Source organism: Macaca fascicularis, chromosome 15 (genome assembly GCF_037993035.2).
Source record: "Macaca fascicularis isolate 582-1 chromosome 15, T2T-MFA8v1.1".
NCBI classification, from domain to species: Eukaryota; Metazoa; Chordata; class Mammalia; order Primates; family Cercopithecidae; genus Macaca; species Macaca fascicularis.
In genome coordinates this window covers 35,475,791-35,495,177 of record NC_088389.1, presented here as the reverse complement: position 1 = coordinate 35,495,177, position 19,387 = coordinate 35,475,791, and the positions used below count along the sequence as shown (strand labels likewise).

The 19,387-nt window shown below is 40.7% G+C and overlaps 1 protein-coding gene across 1 annotated transcript; it reads right to left on the bottom strand.

Moving 5' to 3' along the window:
* Positions 1-15,061: 15,061 nt before the first annotated feature.
* LOC102143446 (olfactory receptor 1J1) lies at positions 15,062-16,045 on the bottom strand. The gene has a single exon (XM_015436754.3). It carries the CDS (start codon positions 16,043-16,045, stop codon positions 15,062-15,064), a length of 984 nt encoding a protein of 327 aa, XP_015292240.3.
* Positions 16,046-19,387: the final 3,342 nt, after the last annotated feature.

Here is a 19,387-nt window from a genome sequence, read left to right as displayed (position 1 = left end):
ATTACATTATTTATTATTTCAGGGGATCAAGCCAACCAATATCTTTTTGCTTTTACCTGGGAAGGCCAAAATCTTTTTGTCTTCACCTGGACAGTAATGCCTCAGGGTTTTACTGAAAGTTCTTCTATTTTCTCAAATATTAAAGGCAGACTTAGAGGATGTAATTTTTCTTCAAGGCTCTTCTTTACTACAGTATGTAGATGACTTCCTTCTTTGCTCTCCTTCACAGGCAGCCTGTGAAAAAGACAGTATATATCTATTAAAGCAAGTGGCTGCTTAAGGTCATAGTGTCTGTAAAGAAAAACTGCAGTGAGTAACAACTCAAGTGAAATAATAAAGCCATTTAATTTCAGAGAATGAATTACATTTAGAACCAGACCAGATTCAAGGCATTTTACAATTTCCTCAGCCCAAAACAAATGCCAGCTTTGTGAGTGGGTTTCTTGGATTCACTGACTACTTTTGAAACTGAATTTCTAACTTTTCTCTTCCGGTCCAACTCCTATGTACTTTATATAAATTTACCAAACCTAACCCCATTACCTGGACAAAATCATAAGGGTAAGTTTTTAAAAAGTCAAAGGAGAAATTGATAAATTCTCCAGTTCTAGGTAATCCTAAGTATAAACTCCTTTTTTTTTTTTTCTCTTTCTCTATGAAAAGGAAGAAAATACTTCAGGGATCTTAACCCAAAAGCATGGAGGCCTACACCATCCCCCAGGATACTACAGTTGACAACTGGATCCCATCTCCTGTGGATTCCCTCTCTGCCTAAGAGCAGCCCCTGCTGCATCCCTGTTAGTCAAGGCAACTGAGAAGATAGTCATGGGATCCTCCCGACTGTGTTTTTTCTCATGCCATGGCGGCCCTTTTATACTGTCATCACACTCAGCATTTTTCTGCTAGCTGGTTAACCTCCTATGAGCCTCTCCTATTTACTATTCATCATATTATTCAATCATGCTCCAATAACCTTAACCCTGTGGCTCTCTGGACCTTTCCTTCAGATGAAACACCACGTGACTGCTTAACTCTGACAGACTAGCTTTTATTTTTTTATTTTTTATTTTTTAAATTTTTTATTATTATTATACTTTAAGTTCTAGGGTACATGTGCATAAGGTGCAGGTTTGTTACATATGTATACTTGTGCCATGTTGGTGTGCTGCACCCATCAACCCGTCAGCACCCATCAACTCATCATTTACATCAGGTATAACTCCCAATGCAATCCCTCTCCCCTACCCCCTCCCCATGATAGGCCCCAGTGTGTGATGTTCCCTTTCCCGAGTCCAAGTGATCTCATTGTTCAGTTCCCACCTACGAGTGAGAACATGCAGTGTTTGGTTTTCTGTTCTTGCAATAGTTTGCTAAGAATGATGGTTTCCAGCTGCATCCATGTCCCTACAAAGGACACAAACTCATCCATTTTTATGGCTGCATAGTATTCCATGGTGCATATGTGCCACATTTTCTTAATCCAGTCTGTCACTGATGGACATTTGGGTTGATTCCAAGTCTTTGCTATTGTGAATAGTGCTGCAATAAACATACGTGTGCATGTGTCTTTATAGCAGCATGATTTATAATCCTTTGGGTATATACCCAGTAATGGGATGGCTGGGTCATATGGTACTTCTAGTTCTAGATCCTTGAGGAATTGTCATACTGTTTTCCATAATGGTTGAACTAGTTTACAATCCTACCAACAGTGTAAAAGTGTTCCTATTTCTCCACATCCTCTCCAGCACCTGTTGTTTCCTGACTTTTTAATGATCACCATTCTAACTGGTGTGAGATGGTATCTCATTGTGGTTTTGATTTGCATTTCTTTGATGGCCAGTGATGATGAGCATTTTTTCATGTGTCTGTTGGCTGTATGAATGTCTTCTTTTGAGAAGTGTCTGTTCATATCCTTTGCCCACTTTGTGATGGGGTTGTTTGTTTTTTTCTTGTAAATTTGTTTGAGTTCTTTGTAGGTTCTGGATATTAGCCCTTTGTCTGATGAGTAGATTGCAAAAATTTTCTCCCATTCTGTAGGTTGCCTGTTCACTCTGATGGTAGTTTCTTTTGCTGTGCAGAAACTCTTTAGTTTAATTAGATCCCATTTGTCAATTTTGGCTTTTGTTGCCATTGCTTTTGGTGTTTTAGACATGAAGTCCTTGCCCATGCCTATGTCCTGAATGGTATTACCTAGGTTTTCTCCTAGAGTTTTTATGGTATTAGGACAGGCCAGCTTTTAATTCCTTCGGAGCGATTCCCGTGGACAATGCTGAGTTGTCCTGGTTTACAGATAGCTCACAAGAATGACTCCGGCAAGTATTGTGCAGGCTGTGCAGTCATGACTTCCTTTGAGACTGTAAAAGCAGCTCCTTTACTACTAGCTACTTCAGCCCGGCAGGCTGTTTGCCCTCACTCGAGCTTGAATCCTTGCTAAAGAAAAGACAATGGTTATGTAAGCAGCAGGTAAGTGATATGGTTTGGCTCTGTGTCCCCACCCAAATTTCATATTGAATTCCCATGTGTTGTGGGAGGGACCCAGTGGTAGATAATTTAAATCATGAGGGCAGTTTCCTCCATACTGTTCTTATGGTAGTGAGTAAGTCTCATGAGAGCTGATGGTTTTATCAGGGGTTTCTGCTTTTGCATCTTCCTCATTTTCTCTTGCCACCACCATGTAAGAAGTGCCTTTCACCTCTCACCATGATTCTGAGGCCTACCCAGTCATGGGGATCTGTAAGTATAATTAAACTTCTTTTTCTTCCCAGTCTTGGGTCTGTGTTTATCAGTTGCATGGAAATGGACTAATATAGTAAATTGATACTGGAAGTAGGGCACTGCTGAAAAGATACCCAAAAATGTGGAAGCGACTTTAGAACTTGGCAACAGGCAGAAGTTAGAACAATTTGGAGGGCTCAGAAGAAGACAGGAAAATGTGGGAAAGTTTGAAACTCCCTAGATACTTGTTGAATGGCTTTGACAAAAATATTGATAATGATATGGACAATGAAATCCAGGCTGAGGTAGTCTCAGATGGAGATGAGTAGCTCGTTGGGAACTGGAGCAAAGATGACTCTTGTTATGTTTTTGTAAAGAGACTGGTGGCATTTTGCCTCTGCCCTAGAGATTTGTGGAACTTTGAACTTGAGAGAGATGATTTAGGGTATCTGGCAGAAGAAATTTCTAAGCAGCAAAGCACTCAAGAGGTGACTTGGGTGTTTTAAAAGGTATTCAGTTTTAAAAAGGAAGCAGAGCATAAAAGTTTGGAAACATTTGCAGCCTGACAATGTGATAGAAAAGAAAATTTTACCTTCTGAGGAGAAATTCAAGCCAGCTGCAGATATTTGCATAAATAATGAGCAGCTGAATGTTAATCTCCAAGACAAGGGGGAAAGCTTCTCCAGGGCATATCAGAGACCTTTGCAGCAGCCTCTGTCATCACAGACCTGGAGGTCTAGGAGTGAAAAATGGTTTTGTGGGCAGGGCCCAGGGTTCCCATGCTGTGTGCAGTCTAGGGACTTGGTGTCCTGCGTCCTAGCCCCTCCTGCTAGCTGAAAGGGGCCAATGTAGAGCTTAGGCTATGACTTCAGATGGTGCAAGCTTCGAGCCTTGGCAGCTTCCATGTGGCGTTGAGCCTGTGGGTGCACAGAAGTCAAGAATTGAGGTTTGGGAACCTCTTCCTAGATTTCAGATCTAGGAAACACCTGGATGCCCAGGCAGAAGTTTGATGCAGGTGCGGGGATCTCATGCAGAACCTTTGCTAGGGCAGTGCAGAAGGGAAATGTGGGGTTGGAGCCCCCACAGAGTCCCTACTGGGGCACTGTTTTTGAATGGCTTTGACATTGTCCTAGTGGGACTGTGAGAAGAGGGCCACTGTCCCCCAGACCGCAGAATTGTAGAGCCACCCACAGCTTTCACCAGGTGCCTGGAAAAGCCACAGACACTCAATGCCAGCCTGTGAAAGCAGCTGAGAGGGAGGCTGTACTCTGCAAAGCCACAGAGGTGGAGCTGCCCAAGACTTATGGGAACCCACCTCTTACATCAGCATGACCTGGATGTGAGACCTGGGGGCAAAGGAGATCATTTTTCAGCTTTAAGATTTCACTGCCCTGCTTGATTCAGACTTGCATGGAGCCTGTACCCCTTTGTTTTGGCCAATTTCTCCCATTTGGAATGGCTGTATCTATCCAATACCCGTACCCCCGTTCTGTCTAGGAAGTAACCAGCTTGCTTTTGATTTTACAGGCTCATAGGAAGGAGGGACTTGCCTTGTTTCAGATGAGACTTTGGACTGTGGGCTTTTGGGTTAATGCTGAAAAGAGTTAAACTTTGAGGGACTGTTGGGAAGGGTTGATTGGTTTTGAAATGTGAGGACATGAGATTTGGAGGGTTCAGGGGTGGAATAATATGGTTTGGCTCTGTGTCCCCTCCCAAATCTCAACTTGAATTGTGTCTCCCATAATTCCCATGTGTAGTGGGAGGGACCCAGTGGGAAATAATTTGAATCATGGGGGCTGTTTCTCCCATACTGTTCTCATGGTAGTGAATAAGTCTCATGAGATCTAATGGTTTTATTAGGGCTTTCTGCTTTCTCATCTTCCTCATCTTCTCTTGCTGCTGCCATGTAAGAAGTACCTTTTGCCTCCTACTGTGATTCTGAGACCTCCTCAGCCATGTGGAATTGTAAGTCCAATTAAACCTCTTTTTCTTCCCAGTCTCAGGCATGTCTTTATCAGCAGCATGAAAATGGACTAATACAGTAAGCCTTTGGAGTTGTTCATAATTTTGATATGGTTTAGAAGTAAAGAGGTTTCCTCACTTCCAATGGAAACAAAATAAAGAATGGCCCTTATGTGCAAGAATTATTAGATGCTATACAGTTACCTGATGCCCTAACCATGATCAAAGTCTCTGGCGTTTCAAAATTAGACACTATGGAATCTAGGGAAAATCAGTTTGCTGATAATGCAGCAAAGAATGCTATCCTTAAAATATCCTACTGATCAAATTTCTATCATGGCCCGACTAGAAAAGTTCCCCCCAAATAATTCTGAAACAATTGCTAAAGAAGCACAGAATTGGGCACCTGGGGCCCCCCCAAAAAATTGGAAAATAGTGGATGCTGATTCACTGATAAAGATATACTTTGATTTGGGCCGAATAAACAAACCTGTCCTGCCAGTCTCCATGAAATTTCCATTGTTTACTACTGTACATAACTTAAGCCACTGGACTACATAAAATATGTTTACTTCTATAAAACAATACTGGTCGAGTACCATCAATAAAGCAGTCAAAAATACTTATTTTACTCTGCCCTACATTCCCTAAATCCAGTCCTGGGAATCTGGGGTGCATAACCCTGGACATTTTAACCTCCCTAATGGGCCATTCAAAGTTGGATTATATCCAGCTCCCTCCCTTGCACGGATACAAATATGTGTTAGTCTTGATCTGCATGTTCTCCCACTGGATTGAAGCATTCCTCTGAAGACAAGCCACGACATTAGCCATAAAGTCCTGTTAGAAAAGATAATCCATACCAGAGCCTCACTTGAGCTCCTGTCCTAAGCTCCCAGCAACTGATGGCCTCTCTTGAGTTCCTCTCTTGAGCTCCCAGCAACTGAGGAACTAATTTTACAGAACAAGTTATAATACAAATGTGGGCTATCTGGCCAATCTTACAGCACTTTAATTGTGCTTATCATCTCCAGCCCTCTGGACTAGTTGAAATGCGCCAACAGTACTCTTAAGACCCAACTGGCAAATTTTGTAGAAACCTTATGCTTACCGTGGCCAAAAGCCCTGCCTATAGTGCTTCAGAACTAAAAGGTCTCTCTTTGGAATACATAAGATCTCACAATTCACAATTATTACTGGGCACCCCACGCATTTGGCCCCAACTTCAAAGACCCAGAGTTCATAAAAGGTGAAATGCTTCAATATTATAAAGGTATAATCAAGGCTATGGATAAAAATCATGCTCTGGTAAAACAGTCTTTCCACCGTGCATCCCCAGGAGATGAAGACCTAAAACATCATAATTTACAATCAGGAGATTTTGTCTATTTGAAAAGACATTTAAAAAGACTCCATCCAACCTCACTGAGAGGCCAATTTCCAGTCCTGTTAACCAACCCTTGTGCTGCCAAGCTTAAAGGAATTGATTCTTGGATATATGTATCTTATCTAAGGAAAACATCACTCCTCAGTGGACCTGCACTCCTGTCAATGAATTAACACTAAAAATTTCTAAGAATTGAACTTAGTTTATAAAACTAAAAATTTCTAAGATTTGAAGCAGATGGCATCTGTTTCTCCCAAGATGTTTGGATGACTTCTGTATACCCTTTCCTTATTTCTAATTCTTATTTTATCTTATCCATTTTTTTCCCCCTGGAAGACGATATGCCTGTCCACATTTCCCAGTCTGTTGCTACAGGAGAAAACTTACTGATTGTTGGATCTGTCATAAGGAATCCTGATCTGTTCATGACTCTAGTGATCTTTTAGTACAATCTGTAACAAATTTTGCTAACATCTCAGCTCTAACCTCCTGTACAAAGTGTATCATGGGACCGTCCTATAAGGTTAAACTTTCTCATTCACCTTCTACTCCTGTCCCCTGTCTTAACTACTCAAAACAATGGTCTCCTAGTTGGGCCCTAGAGATGTGGAATGAATCATCTCTCTTAAAGTATTCCTTGGGTCTCTTTACAATATGTAAGAAAACTTGTTGGGACTGATTTTAAGAGGAAGGGCCGTTAGCAGTTTATAGTAATATAACTGATCCCTGGTTTAATCCTGCCATACACAGAAAATTTACATATGGAATAATTCTTTGTTTTCTTATCAGATATATTTAGTTTTGTGGGTGGGATATGTCAATATGGGCCTCTAGATATTTAGACACTTGGGCAATGGGAGGCTAATGTGTGTTGGGATGTTTTGTTTCTCTGTTGTCAATGCATAATAGATCTGAAACTGGTCATGCCCCTCTTATTTTATCAAAGGGTTAAACATGAGTTACCAGGTGGGCATGGGACTCTGGATTGCTTCCTTTGTCAGATCTTTTGTATAATGGTATGATATAGCCACTAATGAAGAAATGGTAAAGATTGATTTGCTACCCTAGGAATTCTTGCAGACTTCACTGCAAGTATACAATAGCATTCATTGGCTTCTCTTGCCAGAGTAGTGTTGACAGAATTGCTCTTGATTATCTGTTAGCTGAGCAAGGTGGTATCTATGCGATTGTTAATACTGCATGTTGTACCCAGGTTAACTCCTCCAGATAAGTTGAAGCTCAGTTACATAAACTAAAAGAACAAGTCCATCTGGCTACAAGTCTCACCCATTTCTCTGGGGTCATTTTATCTATTTAGTGGGTTGCCTTTGTTCATGGCTCAAAAGCATCATGCAAATTGGACTCATCATATTGCGGCTGTTTTTGCTCTGTATTTTCCTTTTTAACCTATGTAACTGTTGTCTGTTAAATCTTTGCAGAAGTACAACTCCTGACAAAATAATGTTGGCCCAGTAATTTGAGATGATAGTCAATGCCCATGGAACAGACAAAATTAAATTTAATGATGAAATCCAGATGAGATAAGCCTAAGAATTTCACATTCTGGCCTCCTTCTTGCTCAAATTTGGCTAAAAGGGTCTTGAGACTGACTTCCAGATGTTTATCACCTCCGCCTGATGTGGGATGAGATCAACTAACTACAACAGGTCTATCCCAGCACCAACGGACAATTCAAACCAGGCTACAGGCTAGTTGATGAATGATATTTTTAGAGAAAAATTGTTATCAAAAGAGGGAAATGTGAAAGTTGCCAATATCAGGATGAAATAACTTTTGTCACACCTAGAAAAAATAGGGCTGGGAAGGTATGAATGAGAGGGGGCTCATGCTTACATGTCTGAGATAAGAACTATTTCCAAGAACTTTCTAAGAACTCCAGAAGACATCTCTGTGCATTGTCTGCTTTGCACAGCTTGCACGTTTCACACATATACATATGTTTCTATGACAAGATTTATCACTAGACATTCTTTAGGACTGCAGTAATTCAGACAACATGCTCTCAGATAGCCATTTGTGCAGTAACAGCGTTTTCACCAATGAACTGATGACAACTTTAGCTTTGAGCCTCTGGAGCCAGTGGATTCCATGTCTAAGCGGCTGACACAAACCTCTTCCTTCTTGCCAGTGAGAGCTTTCCTTTACTCTGCCCTCACCAGATGCACTGGTGGCTTGTCATTTTGTGCACCTTGGGTTATAATCCTCATTTCTCATTCTTGAATAAACTCAACATATTTGGACATTTCTCTAATGCCTTTTTTTTTCCCCTAGGTGAACACTTGGCAGGACAATAGGCAGACAAGGAGCAGCTACATCCTCCTCCATCCAGCATGGCAGGGACGGTTGGGGCAGGGCCTGGCTAGGAGATAGGGGTTGGAGGGTGGGACCAGAGGCAGGGTTAGGCATGGGGACAGCACCACTGTGGGGCCTACCTGGCTCACTGTCCACTACCAGGTACTGGGATCCCCAGTTATTTTATTGCCTTACCATGAAAAGAAGTGAAAGCATTCCCTAAACATAATTTCATCATTTTCTTTATCTCTCTCCCTTCACATTTCTTCTTTTCTATTGCTCTTTCTCTCATAAAAGCAAGGGATATATATAAAACTTGCTAAGTGGTTCTGTTGAAGCTTCTTCCATTAATCTTGAGATAAAGAGAAAAACACCCCTCTCCCTGTTAGGAGGATTTGGGGTTCAGTATGCAGCTTTCTCTGAAAGAAAACTCAGAGAGTTTTCTTATCTTATCTTATCTCCAGCTCTCTTATCTCCAGCTCTCAGTTCTTTTTAGATCCACATTAGATTGAGAGGCTTGTGTTACCATATTGATTATTATTATTATTTCTTATAAATATCTTCATTTTGTGTGTCGCAACTCACTTTAGTATCTGTTGTCTCCCAGGACTTGGTGCCTCAGTTAAAACTTCCAGTTTAATATCCTGACACATACTACTCCCTCTTCCTGTGGTCATCAGAACAAGATAAAATCTTGTGTGTCTGGATAGTTCTCATCTGGTAAGATTCAGGTAAAGAAACACCTTCTCTGGGAAGTTGTTTATATCCTCTTCCATCAGGCTGAGCTAATTATTACTCCTCAAACCCACACAGTGTTCCACATAAACTATTATAGTCTTTGCTACACTGAGTCACTCTGGAATCAGATGCCAAGATTCAAGTCTTCCTTTCACGAACTATGTGATCTTGGGGTGTTCTTCCCCTTTTAGATCCTGAGTTTTTTAAACTTACCTTTTGGAGTTTTTGTCAGGATTAAGTTAGATGATTTTAAGGTATATTGAGTTCTTAGATCAGTCCCTGAGAGAACTGAGGTGACACTTATTTTGTCACTGAACATCTGTATGTGTTTGGGGAGAAAAGAAGTGTGGGTTATATTCTGGAAGGACAAGAAAGCAAGTGTGTTAATTATTATGTAAGGAGAGACAAATGTCATATGTTTTTCCTAAAATTTCTGAAAGGGCTTCAACTTCCTGGATATCTAGTGCCTGGGTGAAAAGAGGAGCCATATCTTCACAAAAGTGGAAAATTCCTAAGAAACAGATGTGTGAAGGGCCAGACACATTTTATAACAAGTTTAAAATTTGGGAAAGGTCAGCCGTGATGGCTTCATTTTCATAACAGCCAAAGTGACATAACATGCTCAGAATATTTTCCAATTCCATTACCCAAGAAAAGAACAAATAAAGTCCTATAAAACATATCCTATTTTACTATTCCCTCAGATGCAAGAATAGTATCAGGAAAGCATTTCAGAGTGACAGCTGTGGAAGGAAGACAAGTGAGATATATTTTCAATAATTTGTATCTTTCTATTATCGAGGAAAAATGTTACATGAGATGTTTTAAAAGAAAGGCAAGACTGTGGAGAAAGATGGCCAAATAGGAACAACTCCAGTCTCCAGCTCCCAGCATGAGCGACACAGAAGACAGGTGATTTCTGCATTTTCAACTGAGGTACTGGGTTCATCTCACTAGGGATTGCCAGACAATCGGTGCTGGTCAGCTGCTGCAGCCCGATCAGTGAGAGCTGAAGCCAGGTGAGGCATCGCCTCACCTGGGAAGCACAAGGGGGAAGGGGATTCCTTTTCCTAGCCAGGGGAACTGAAACACACAACACCTGGAAAATTGGGTAACTCCCACCCCAATACTGCGCTTTACTAAGGGTCTTAGAAAATGGGCACACCAGGAGATTATATCCCACACCTGGCCGGGAGGGTCACACGCCCAGGGAGCCTCCCTCATTGCTAGCACAGCAGTCTGTGATCTAACCACAAGGCAGCAGTGAGGCTGGGGGAGGGGCGCCCACCATTGCTGAGGCTTAAGTAGATAAACAAAGTGGCTGGGAAGCTCCAACTGGGTGGAGCTCATAGCAGCTCAAGGAGCCCTGCCAGTCTCTGTAGACTCCACCTCTGGGGACAGGGCACAGCTAAACAACAACAACAACAACAACAACAACAACAACAACAACAACAGCAGCAGAAACCTCTGCAGATGCAAACGACTCTGTCTGACAGCTTTGAAGAGAGCAGTGGATCTCCCAACACGGAGGTTGAGATCTGAGAAGGGACAGACTGCCTGCCCAAGTGGGTCCCTGACCCCTGAGTAGCCTAACTGGGAGACATCTCCCCCTAGGGGCAGACCGACACACCACACCTCACACGGTGGAATACACCCCGGAGAGGAAGCTTCCAAAGCAAGAATCAGACAGGTACACTCACTGTTCAGCAATATTCTATCTTCTGCAGCCTCTACTGCTGATGCCCAGGCAAACAGGGTCTGGAGTGGACCTCAAGCAATCTCCAACAGACCTACAGCTGAGGGTCCTGACTGTTAGAAGGAAAACTAACAAACAGGAAGGACACCCACACCAAAACCCCATCAGTACGTCACCATCATCAAAGACCAGAGGCAGATAAAACCACAAAGATGGGGAAAAAGCAGGGCAGAAAAGTTGGAAATTCAAAAAATAAGAGCGCATCTCCCCCTGCAAAGGAATGCAGCTCATCGCCAGCAACGGATCAAAGCTGGACGGAGAATGACTTTGATGAGATGAGAGAAGAAGGCTTCAGTCCATCAAAATTCTCAGAGCTAAAGGAGGAATTACGTACCCAGCACAAAGAAACTAAAAATCTTGAAAAAAGAGTGGAAGAATTGATAACTAGAATAATTAATGCAGAGAAGGCCATAAACGAACTGACAGAGATGAAAACCATGACACGAGAAATAAGTGACAAATGCACAAGCTTCAGTAACCGACTTGATCAACTGGAAGAAAGAGTATCAGCGATTGAGGATCAAATGAATGAAATGAAGCGAAAAGATAAACCAAAAGAAAAAAGAAGAAAAAGAAATGAACAAAGCCTTCAAGAAGTATGGGATTATGTAAAAAGACCAAATCTACGTCTGATTGGGGTGCCTGAAAGTGAGGGGGAAAATGGAATCAAGTTGGAAAACACTCTTCAGGATATCATCCAGGAGAACTTCCCCAACCTAGTAGGGCAGGCCAACATTCAAATTCAGGAAATACAGAGAATGCCACAAAGATACTCCTTGAGAAGAGCAACTGCAAGACACATAATTGCCAGATTCACCAAAGTTGAAATGAAGGAAAAAATCTTAAGGGCAGCAAGAAAGAAAGGTCGGGTTATCCACAAAGGGAAGCCCATCAGACTAACAGCAGAACTCTCGGCAGAAACTCTACAAGCCAGAAGAGAGTGGGGGCCAATATTCAACATTCTTAAAGAATTTTCAACCCAGAATTTCATATCCAGCCAAACTAAGTTTCATAAGTGAAGGAGAAATAAAATCCTTTACAGATAAGCAAATGCTTAGAGATTTTGTCACCACCAGGCCTGCCTTACAAGAGACCCTGAAGGAAGCACTAAACATGGAAAGGAACAACCGGTACCAGCCATTGCAAAAACAGGCCAAAATGTAAAGACCATCGAGGCTAGGAAGAAACTGCATCAACTAACGAGCAAAATAACCAGTTAATATCATAATGACAGGATCAAGTTCACACATAACAATATTAGCCTTAAATGAAAATGGACTAAATGGTCCAATTAAAAGACACAGACTGGCAAACTGGATAAAGAGTCAAGACCCATCCGTTTGCTGTATTCAGGAGACCCATCTCACATGCAGAGACACACATAGGCTCAAAATAAAGGGATGGAGGAAGATCTACCAAGCAAATGGAGAACAAAAAAAAGCAGGGGTTGCAATACTAGTCTCTGATAAAACAGACTTTCAACCATCAAAGATCAAAAGAGACAAAGAAGGCCATTACATAATGGTAAAGGGATCAATTCAATAGGAAGAGCTAACTATCCTAAATATATATGCACCCAATACAGGAGCACCCAGATTCATAAAGCAAGTCCTTGGAGACTTACAAAGAGACTTAGACTCCCATACAATAATAATGGGAGACTTCAACACTCCACTGTCAACATTAGACAGATCAACGAGACAGAAAGTTAACAAGGATATCCAGGAATTGAACTCATCTCTGCAGCAAGCAGACCTAATAGACATCTATAAAACTCTCCACCCCAAATCAACAGAATATACATTCTTCTCAGCACCACATCGCACTATTCCAAAATTGACCACCTAATTGGAAGTAAAGCACTCCTCAGCAAATGTACAAGAACAGAAATTATAACAAACTGTCTCTCAGACCACAGTGCAATCAAACTAGAACTCAGGACTAAGAAACTGAATCAAAACCGCTCAACTACATGGAAACTGAATAACCTGCTCCTGAATGACTACTGGGTACATAACGAAATGAAGGCAGAAAAAAGATGTTCTTTGAAACCAATGAGAACAAAGATACAACATACCAGAATCTCTGGGACACATTTAAAGCAGTGTGTAGAGGGAAATTTATAGCACTAAATGCCCACAAGAGAAAGCTGGAAAGATCTAAAATTGACACTCTAACATCACAATTAAAAGAACTAGAGAAGCAAGAGCAAACACATTCGAAAGCTAGCAGAAGGCAAGAAATAACTAAGAGCAGAGCAGAACTGAAGGAGATAGAGACACAAAAAACCCTCCAAAAAATCAATGAATCCAGGAGTTGGTTTTTTGAAAAGATGAACACAATTCATTGACCACTAGCAAGACTAATAAAGAAAAAAAGAAGAATCAAATAGATGCAATAAAAAATGATAAAGAGGATATCACCACTGACCCCACAGAAATACAAACTACCATCAGAGAATGCTATAAACACCTCTACGCAAATAAACTAGAACACCTAGAAGAAATGGATAATTTCCTGGACACTTACACTCTCCCAAGACTAGACCAGGAAGAAGTTGAATCCCTGAATAGACCAATAGCAGGCTCTGAAATTTAGGCAATAATTAATAGCCTACCAACCAAAAAATCCAGGACCAGGTGGATTCACAGCTGAATTCTACCAGAGGTACAAGGAGGAGTTGGTACCATTCCTTCTGAAACTATTCCAATCAATAGAAAAAGAGGGAATCCTCCCTAACTCATTTTATGAGGCCAACATCATCCTGATACCAAAGCCTGGCAGAGACACAACAAAAAAAGAGAATTTTAGACCAATATCCCTGATGAACATTGATGCAAAAATCCTCACCAAAATACTGGGAAACCGGATCCAGCAGCACATCAAAAAGCTTATCCACCATGATCAAGTGGGCTTCATCCCTGAGACGCAAGGCTGGTTCAACATACACAAATCAATAAATGTAATCCAGCATATAAACAGAACCAAAGACAAAAACTACATGATTATCTCAATAGATGCAGAAAAGGCCTTTGAGAAAATTCAACAGCCCTTCATGGTAAAAACGCTCAATAAATTCGGTATTGATGGAACGTATCTCAAAACAATAAGAGCTATTTATGACAAAACCACAGCCAATATCATACTGAATGGGTAAAAACTGGAAAAATTCCCTTTGAAAACCAGCACAAGACAGGGATGCCCTCTCTCACCACTCTTATTCAACATAGTGTTGGAAGTTCTGGCTAGGGCAATCAGGCAAGAGAAAGAAATAAAGGGTATTTAGTTAGGAAAAGAAGAAGTCAAATTGTCCCTGTTTGCAGATGACATGATTGTATATTTAGAAAACCCCATTGTCACATTTTCTTAATCCAGTCTCTGTATTTCCTGAATTTGAATGTTGGCCTGCCCTACTAGGTTGGGGAAGTTCTCCTGGATGATATCCTGAAGAGTGTTTTCCAACTTAATTCCATTTCCCCCCTCACTTTCAGGCACATATACACCATGGAATACTATGTAGCCAGTAAAAAGGATGAGTTTGTGTCCTTTGTAGGGACATGGATGCAGCTGGAAACCATCATTCTCAGCAAACTGTCGCAAGAACAGAAAACCAAACACCACATGTTCTCACTCATAGGTGGGAACTGAACAGTGAGATCACTTGGACTCGGGAAGGGGAACATCACACACCGGGGCCTATCACGGGGAGGGGGGAGGGGGGAGTGATTGCATTGGGAGTCATACCTGATGTAAATGACGAGTTGATGGGTGCTGACAAGTTGATGGGTGCAGCACACCAACATGGCACAAGTATACATATGTAACAAACCTGCACGTTATGCACATGTACCCTAGAACTTAAAGTATAATAATAATAAAAAAAAAGGAAAAAAAAAAAAGACAGGCAAGTATCAGTTAGAATAATGTTTTTTTTTCCTCAAGAATTTTCTTTTTTTCTTTTCTTTCTTTTTTCAGACAGAGTCTTGCTCTGTCATCCAGGCTGGAGTTCAGTGGCACAATCTTGGCTCACTGCAACCTCCGTCTCCCAGATTCAAGTAACTCTTCTTCCTCAGCCTCCCGAGTAGCTGGGACTACAGGCTTGTGCCACTATGCCAGGCTAATCTTTTGTATTTTTAGTAGAGATTGGGTTTCGCCATGTTGGCCAGGCGGGTCTCGAACTCCTGATCTCAGGTGATCCATCTGCCTCGGCCTCCCAAAGTGCTGAGATTACAGGCGTGAGCCACTGCGCCCGACCTACTCAAGAGTTTTCTTAAGGCTCCCTTGATGTCTTTATTTCTCAGACTGTAAATGAAGGGGTTCAACATGGGAGTGACTACTGTGTATATCACTGAAGCAATTATGTTCTTGTCATTAGTGTTGCTGGATGGGGGAAGAAAATAGAGACCAATAATGGTCCCATAATAGAGAGTCACTGCTGAGAGGTGGGATCCACCAGTGGACAAGGCTTTGCATATGCCATTAGTAGAGGGAATCTGGAGGATGGTGACTGCAGTGTGACCATAAGAAACCAGGATACACAGGAATGGAAGCATAATGGCTGTCAATCCTGCTGTAAAGATTGCTAACTGATTGAGGGAGGTGTCTGAGCAGGACAACTTGAGCAGGGCACCAAGGTCACAGAAGAAGTGAGGGATGATGTGATCAGCACAGAAGGAAAGCCAGGCCAGGAGGAGAGTGTGCAAAAGAGCACACGCACAAGCGATGACCCAGGACCCAGCCACCAGCTCATGCTGACTCTGACCCAGGATGATGGCATAATGTAGAGGGTGACAGATGGCCACATACCTGTCATACGCCATTGAAGTGATAAGGAAACTGTCTAAGTCAGCAAAGAATATGAAAAAATATGTCTGTGAAATGCACCCCTTGTAAAAGATAGCTAGGTGCTGGGTCTGCATGTTCATCATCATCTTAGGGACAGTGACAGATGAAAAGTAGACGTCAGTGAGGGCCAAGTGGCTGAGGAAGAAGCACACGGGGTTGTGAAGGTGAGAGTCCAGCCGGATGAGCAGGATGATGAGCAGGTTCCCCAGCACTGTGGTCAGGTACATGCCCAGGAACAGGGTGAAGAACACGGCCTGCTGCTCTGGCTGGATGGGGAGGCCCAGGAGGAGGAACTCGGACACACTGCTTTGGTTCTCAGGGCTCATGTTTATATCAGCTGGAGGGCACTAGGGAAATTTGAAGGAAAAAAAAATGATATGTCTTGGAATAAGAAATGATAACTGTGGCATAGGATAATAGAGATGTTCTTTTGACTTAGGGAATGTCTTCATATTTTCTTACATTTGCCACATATTTTGATGCAAATGTGCTGAAAAAGAAATGTAAGTTTAGTCGATATAGCTACTTTCTTTCAGAATCTGGTCTCTGTAAATGACAGGACTAAAAGTTGTTTGTTAAATGTTTTTTAATACACTGTTCCAATAACTGATGTATTGTAACTGATTCAATAGCCTTCAATATATGAGCTGGGTGGTACTGTTATTATTTCTACTCTTTAGATGTGAAAGCTAATACAGACAGTCTTATAGTCATAGCAATAGGAAGAGGAGAAGCTGTGATTTGGACCCAAGTTGCTTGACTCCATAGTTTCTTCTGTGGAAACAAAGCAATTATTTGACATTGGAAATCTCATTGACTTATTTTGTGTGTAATGACCTATTTAACTCTGTATACCCTGCTTGTCTACACAATGCATGATTATTTCTAATTTATTCATTGTTTATAGACCCCGAATCTTTTTTTAAGACATAACACTTTATTTATTAAAAAAACTTCCATGTAAACAATTACTCCAAAAGACAACAAAGCAATTTATTTTGAATGATTTTTCCAAGGACATGCCCACACATTTTATCATGATATATATGTACTATTCTAGAAGGTGGGGAGGGTGGTACCATTGAAAGTCCAGGTAAAGAAATCATAATGCAAAGTAAGCAACAAGATAGAAAATCCTTCTTATAGTTTCAGATCCATACATTAATTGCTCTGATCTTTTTTTGGTTGTTTGAGACAGAGTCTCACTATGTTGTCCAGGCTGGAGTGCAGTGGCAAGATCTCAGCATCTGCCTCCTGGATTCAAGCAGTTCTCCCAGCTAATTTTTTATTTTTAGTAGAGACGGAGTTTCACCATGTTGGTGAGGCTGGTGTCGAATTCCTAACCTCATGATCCACCCACCTCAGACTGCCAGAGTGCTGGGATTACAGGTGTGAGCCACTGTGCCCGGCCTAATTTCTCTGATCTTTTTAAAGTTTAAGTGTAAGATATGTAATTCTATGTTTAAATATCAATGTGTAGCATGAAAACATATATATATATTCCTCCAGGCTCAACCACAGGTGACAATGTCTCTTCCCCAGCGGTGAATTCCTCTCACAGTCTGTCTAAGGAGCACTGGCTAAGTGAGATTTCACATTTGGTGGATTTCAGCCATCTCATCAATTTCTCCATGCTACTGAAATCTCATTGTTCCACTCAGAATTTGTCTTCTCCCCAGTATGGCTTTCAAAGCATTTTATTGACTGTGTCAAGCCAGAGTAAGCAAAATGCTGATAAGTTTGGATTTCCTCCTCCAGTCTCTCAGCCTTTCTGTTTTATTGTTTGGTATCTCATTTCTATATGACATCAGATGCCATATTAGAAGTTCCTGCTTGATCTTGAGATATATCAAAGGTACTGACTAATGAGGCATTAAACACAACTTAAATTCAGTCTTTAATCACTCCACTTCTAAAACATTTAATAGTGTAATTAGGAAAAATTAATAAAGACTTGGAAACATCACATCATAATAAATTCAGATATTAGCAAGGCTGTCAGTTGCTGTTACTCTATGCTAAATACCAGTACCAAAAGGATGAGACAATTTCTCAACATATTTGGAAATAATCCTTCAGGTTAAGATATGAGCTGGATGTCTTACTTTGGTCTATTCTTTTTCATGTTTCCATGTTCCTTTCTCTTTTTCTTGAAAGATTAGACCTAGAATCTATCATAACCAATTAATGCATACTCTATATAAATTTGTTGATCAAATAAAATGTTAGATCTAGTTAAATTTATTATAACAGCTTTATTAAAAAACTTTTACTGGGCTTAGTTCAAGAACCAGCTTTTGCTCTAACAATCCTGGGGCCCCATGTTATTTAGTTGCCACATGGCCTCACATTCAAAGAAATACAGTCTAAAAGCTAAAAGTAATTTTAACAGGAATTCTATTTTTTCAGCATCTCTGAAATAACTTATAAGCGATTTATTTTTCAACTCACATCAATATTTATCATACTTATCAAAGTACTCTTTTTTTATAAAAAGAGAAGGCAGGAATTCACTATAACACATCACAGCTTTTTACAAATAATAAATATTTGCAAGCGATTAAAACAAATAATAAATATTTACAAGGATAAACCAATAAAACAATGAATAAAAATATAGCGCTTAGAAATAGACATGTTTGTAATGAGGACCATGAGACTGACAAAAGTACATTAAAAAGATAAAGTAGTAAAAAGGAAGAACTGTTCAACAAATGCTGCTGAGGAAGTCGGCTATCTATAAAGGAAAAATAATACTATATCCCTACCTCACATAATTAGAAAACTTTATAGATTATGTTGATGACCTTAGGGTAAAGCATATTTCTTTCTAACTTTTTTTTTATGTTCAAGGGCATAAGTGCAGGCTTGTTACATAGGTAAACTCGTGTCATGGGGGTTTGCTGTTCAGATTATTTCATTGCCCAGGTATTAAGCTTAGTACCCATTTGTTATTTTTCCTGATCCTCTCCCTCCTCCCATCATCCATCCTCTGAAAGGCCCTAGTGTGGGTTTTTCTCCTCTATGTGTCCATGTGTTCTCATCATTTAGCTCCCACTTACAAGTGAGCACAGGCAGTATTTGGTTTTCTTTTCCCGTGTTAGTTTGCTAAGCATAATGGACTTTGGTTCCATCCATGTCCCTGCAAAGGACGTGATCTCATTCATTTTTCATGGTAAAGCACATTTCTTAGTCAAGATCCCCAAAGCACACAGGATAAATGAATGTTCTGTTAAGGCTGATAACATTAAAATGAAGTTTCATTACAACAGCAACCACCAACACCACAAAGCCACAGATGGGAGAATACATACTGCCACAAACCAACAAAACAGTAGTATTCCAGACACATAGAGAACTATGAATCAATAAAGGAAAGACAAAAGCTCAATAAGGAAAAGACAACCTTAATTAAAATATGGCAAAAAATACAAACTAGAAACTCACCGAAAATGAAGTCTGAATGGCCAATAAACATATTAAGTGTGTGTGGGGGAGTCCACTTTCAAAATGATAAAGTAAATAAAAGCTAAAACAATGGTAAGATAGCACTGCTGAAATTTTTAAAATATACATGAAGACACCATGAATTGGCAAGTATATGAAGAAAAGGAACTCTCATACATTGCTATTAGATAGTTAAATTGGGAAGGACAGTCTCTTCAAAA

Coding starts and splice junctions, on each gene's coding strand:
- LOC102143446 (XM_015436754.3), bottom strand. CDS start 16,045: ATGAGCCCTGAGAACCAAAGCAGTGTGTCCGAGTTCCTCCTCCTGGGC.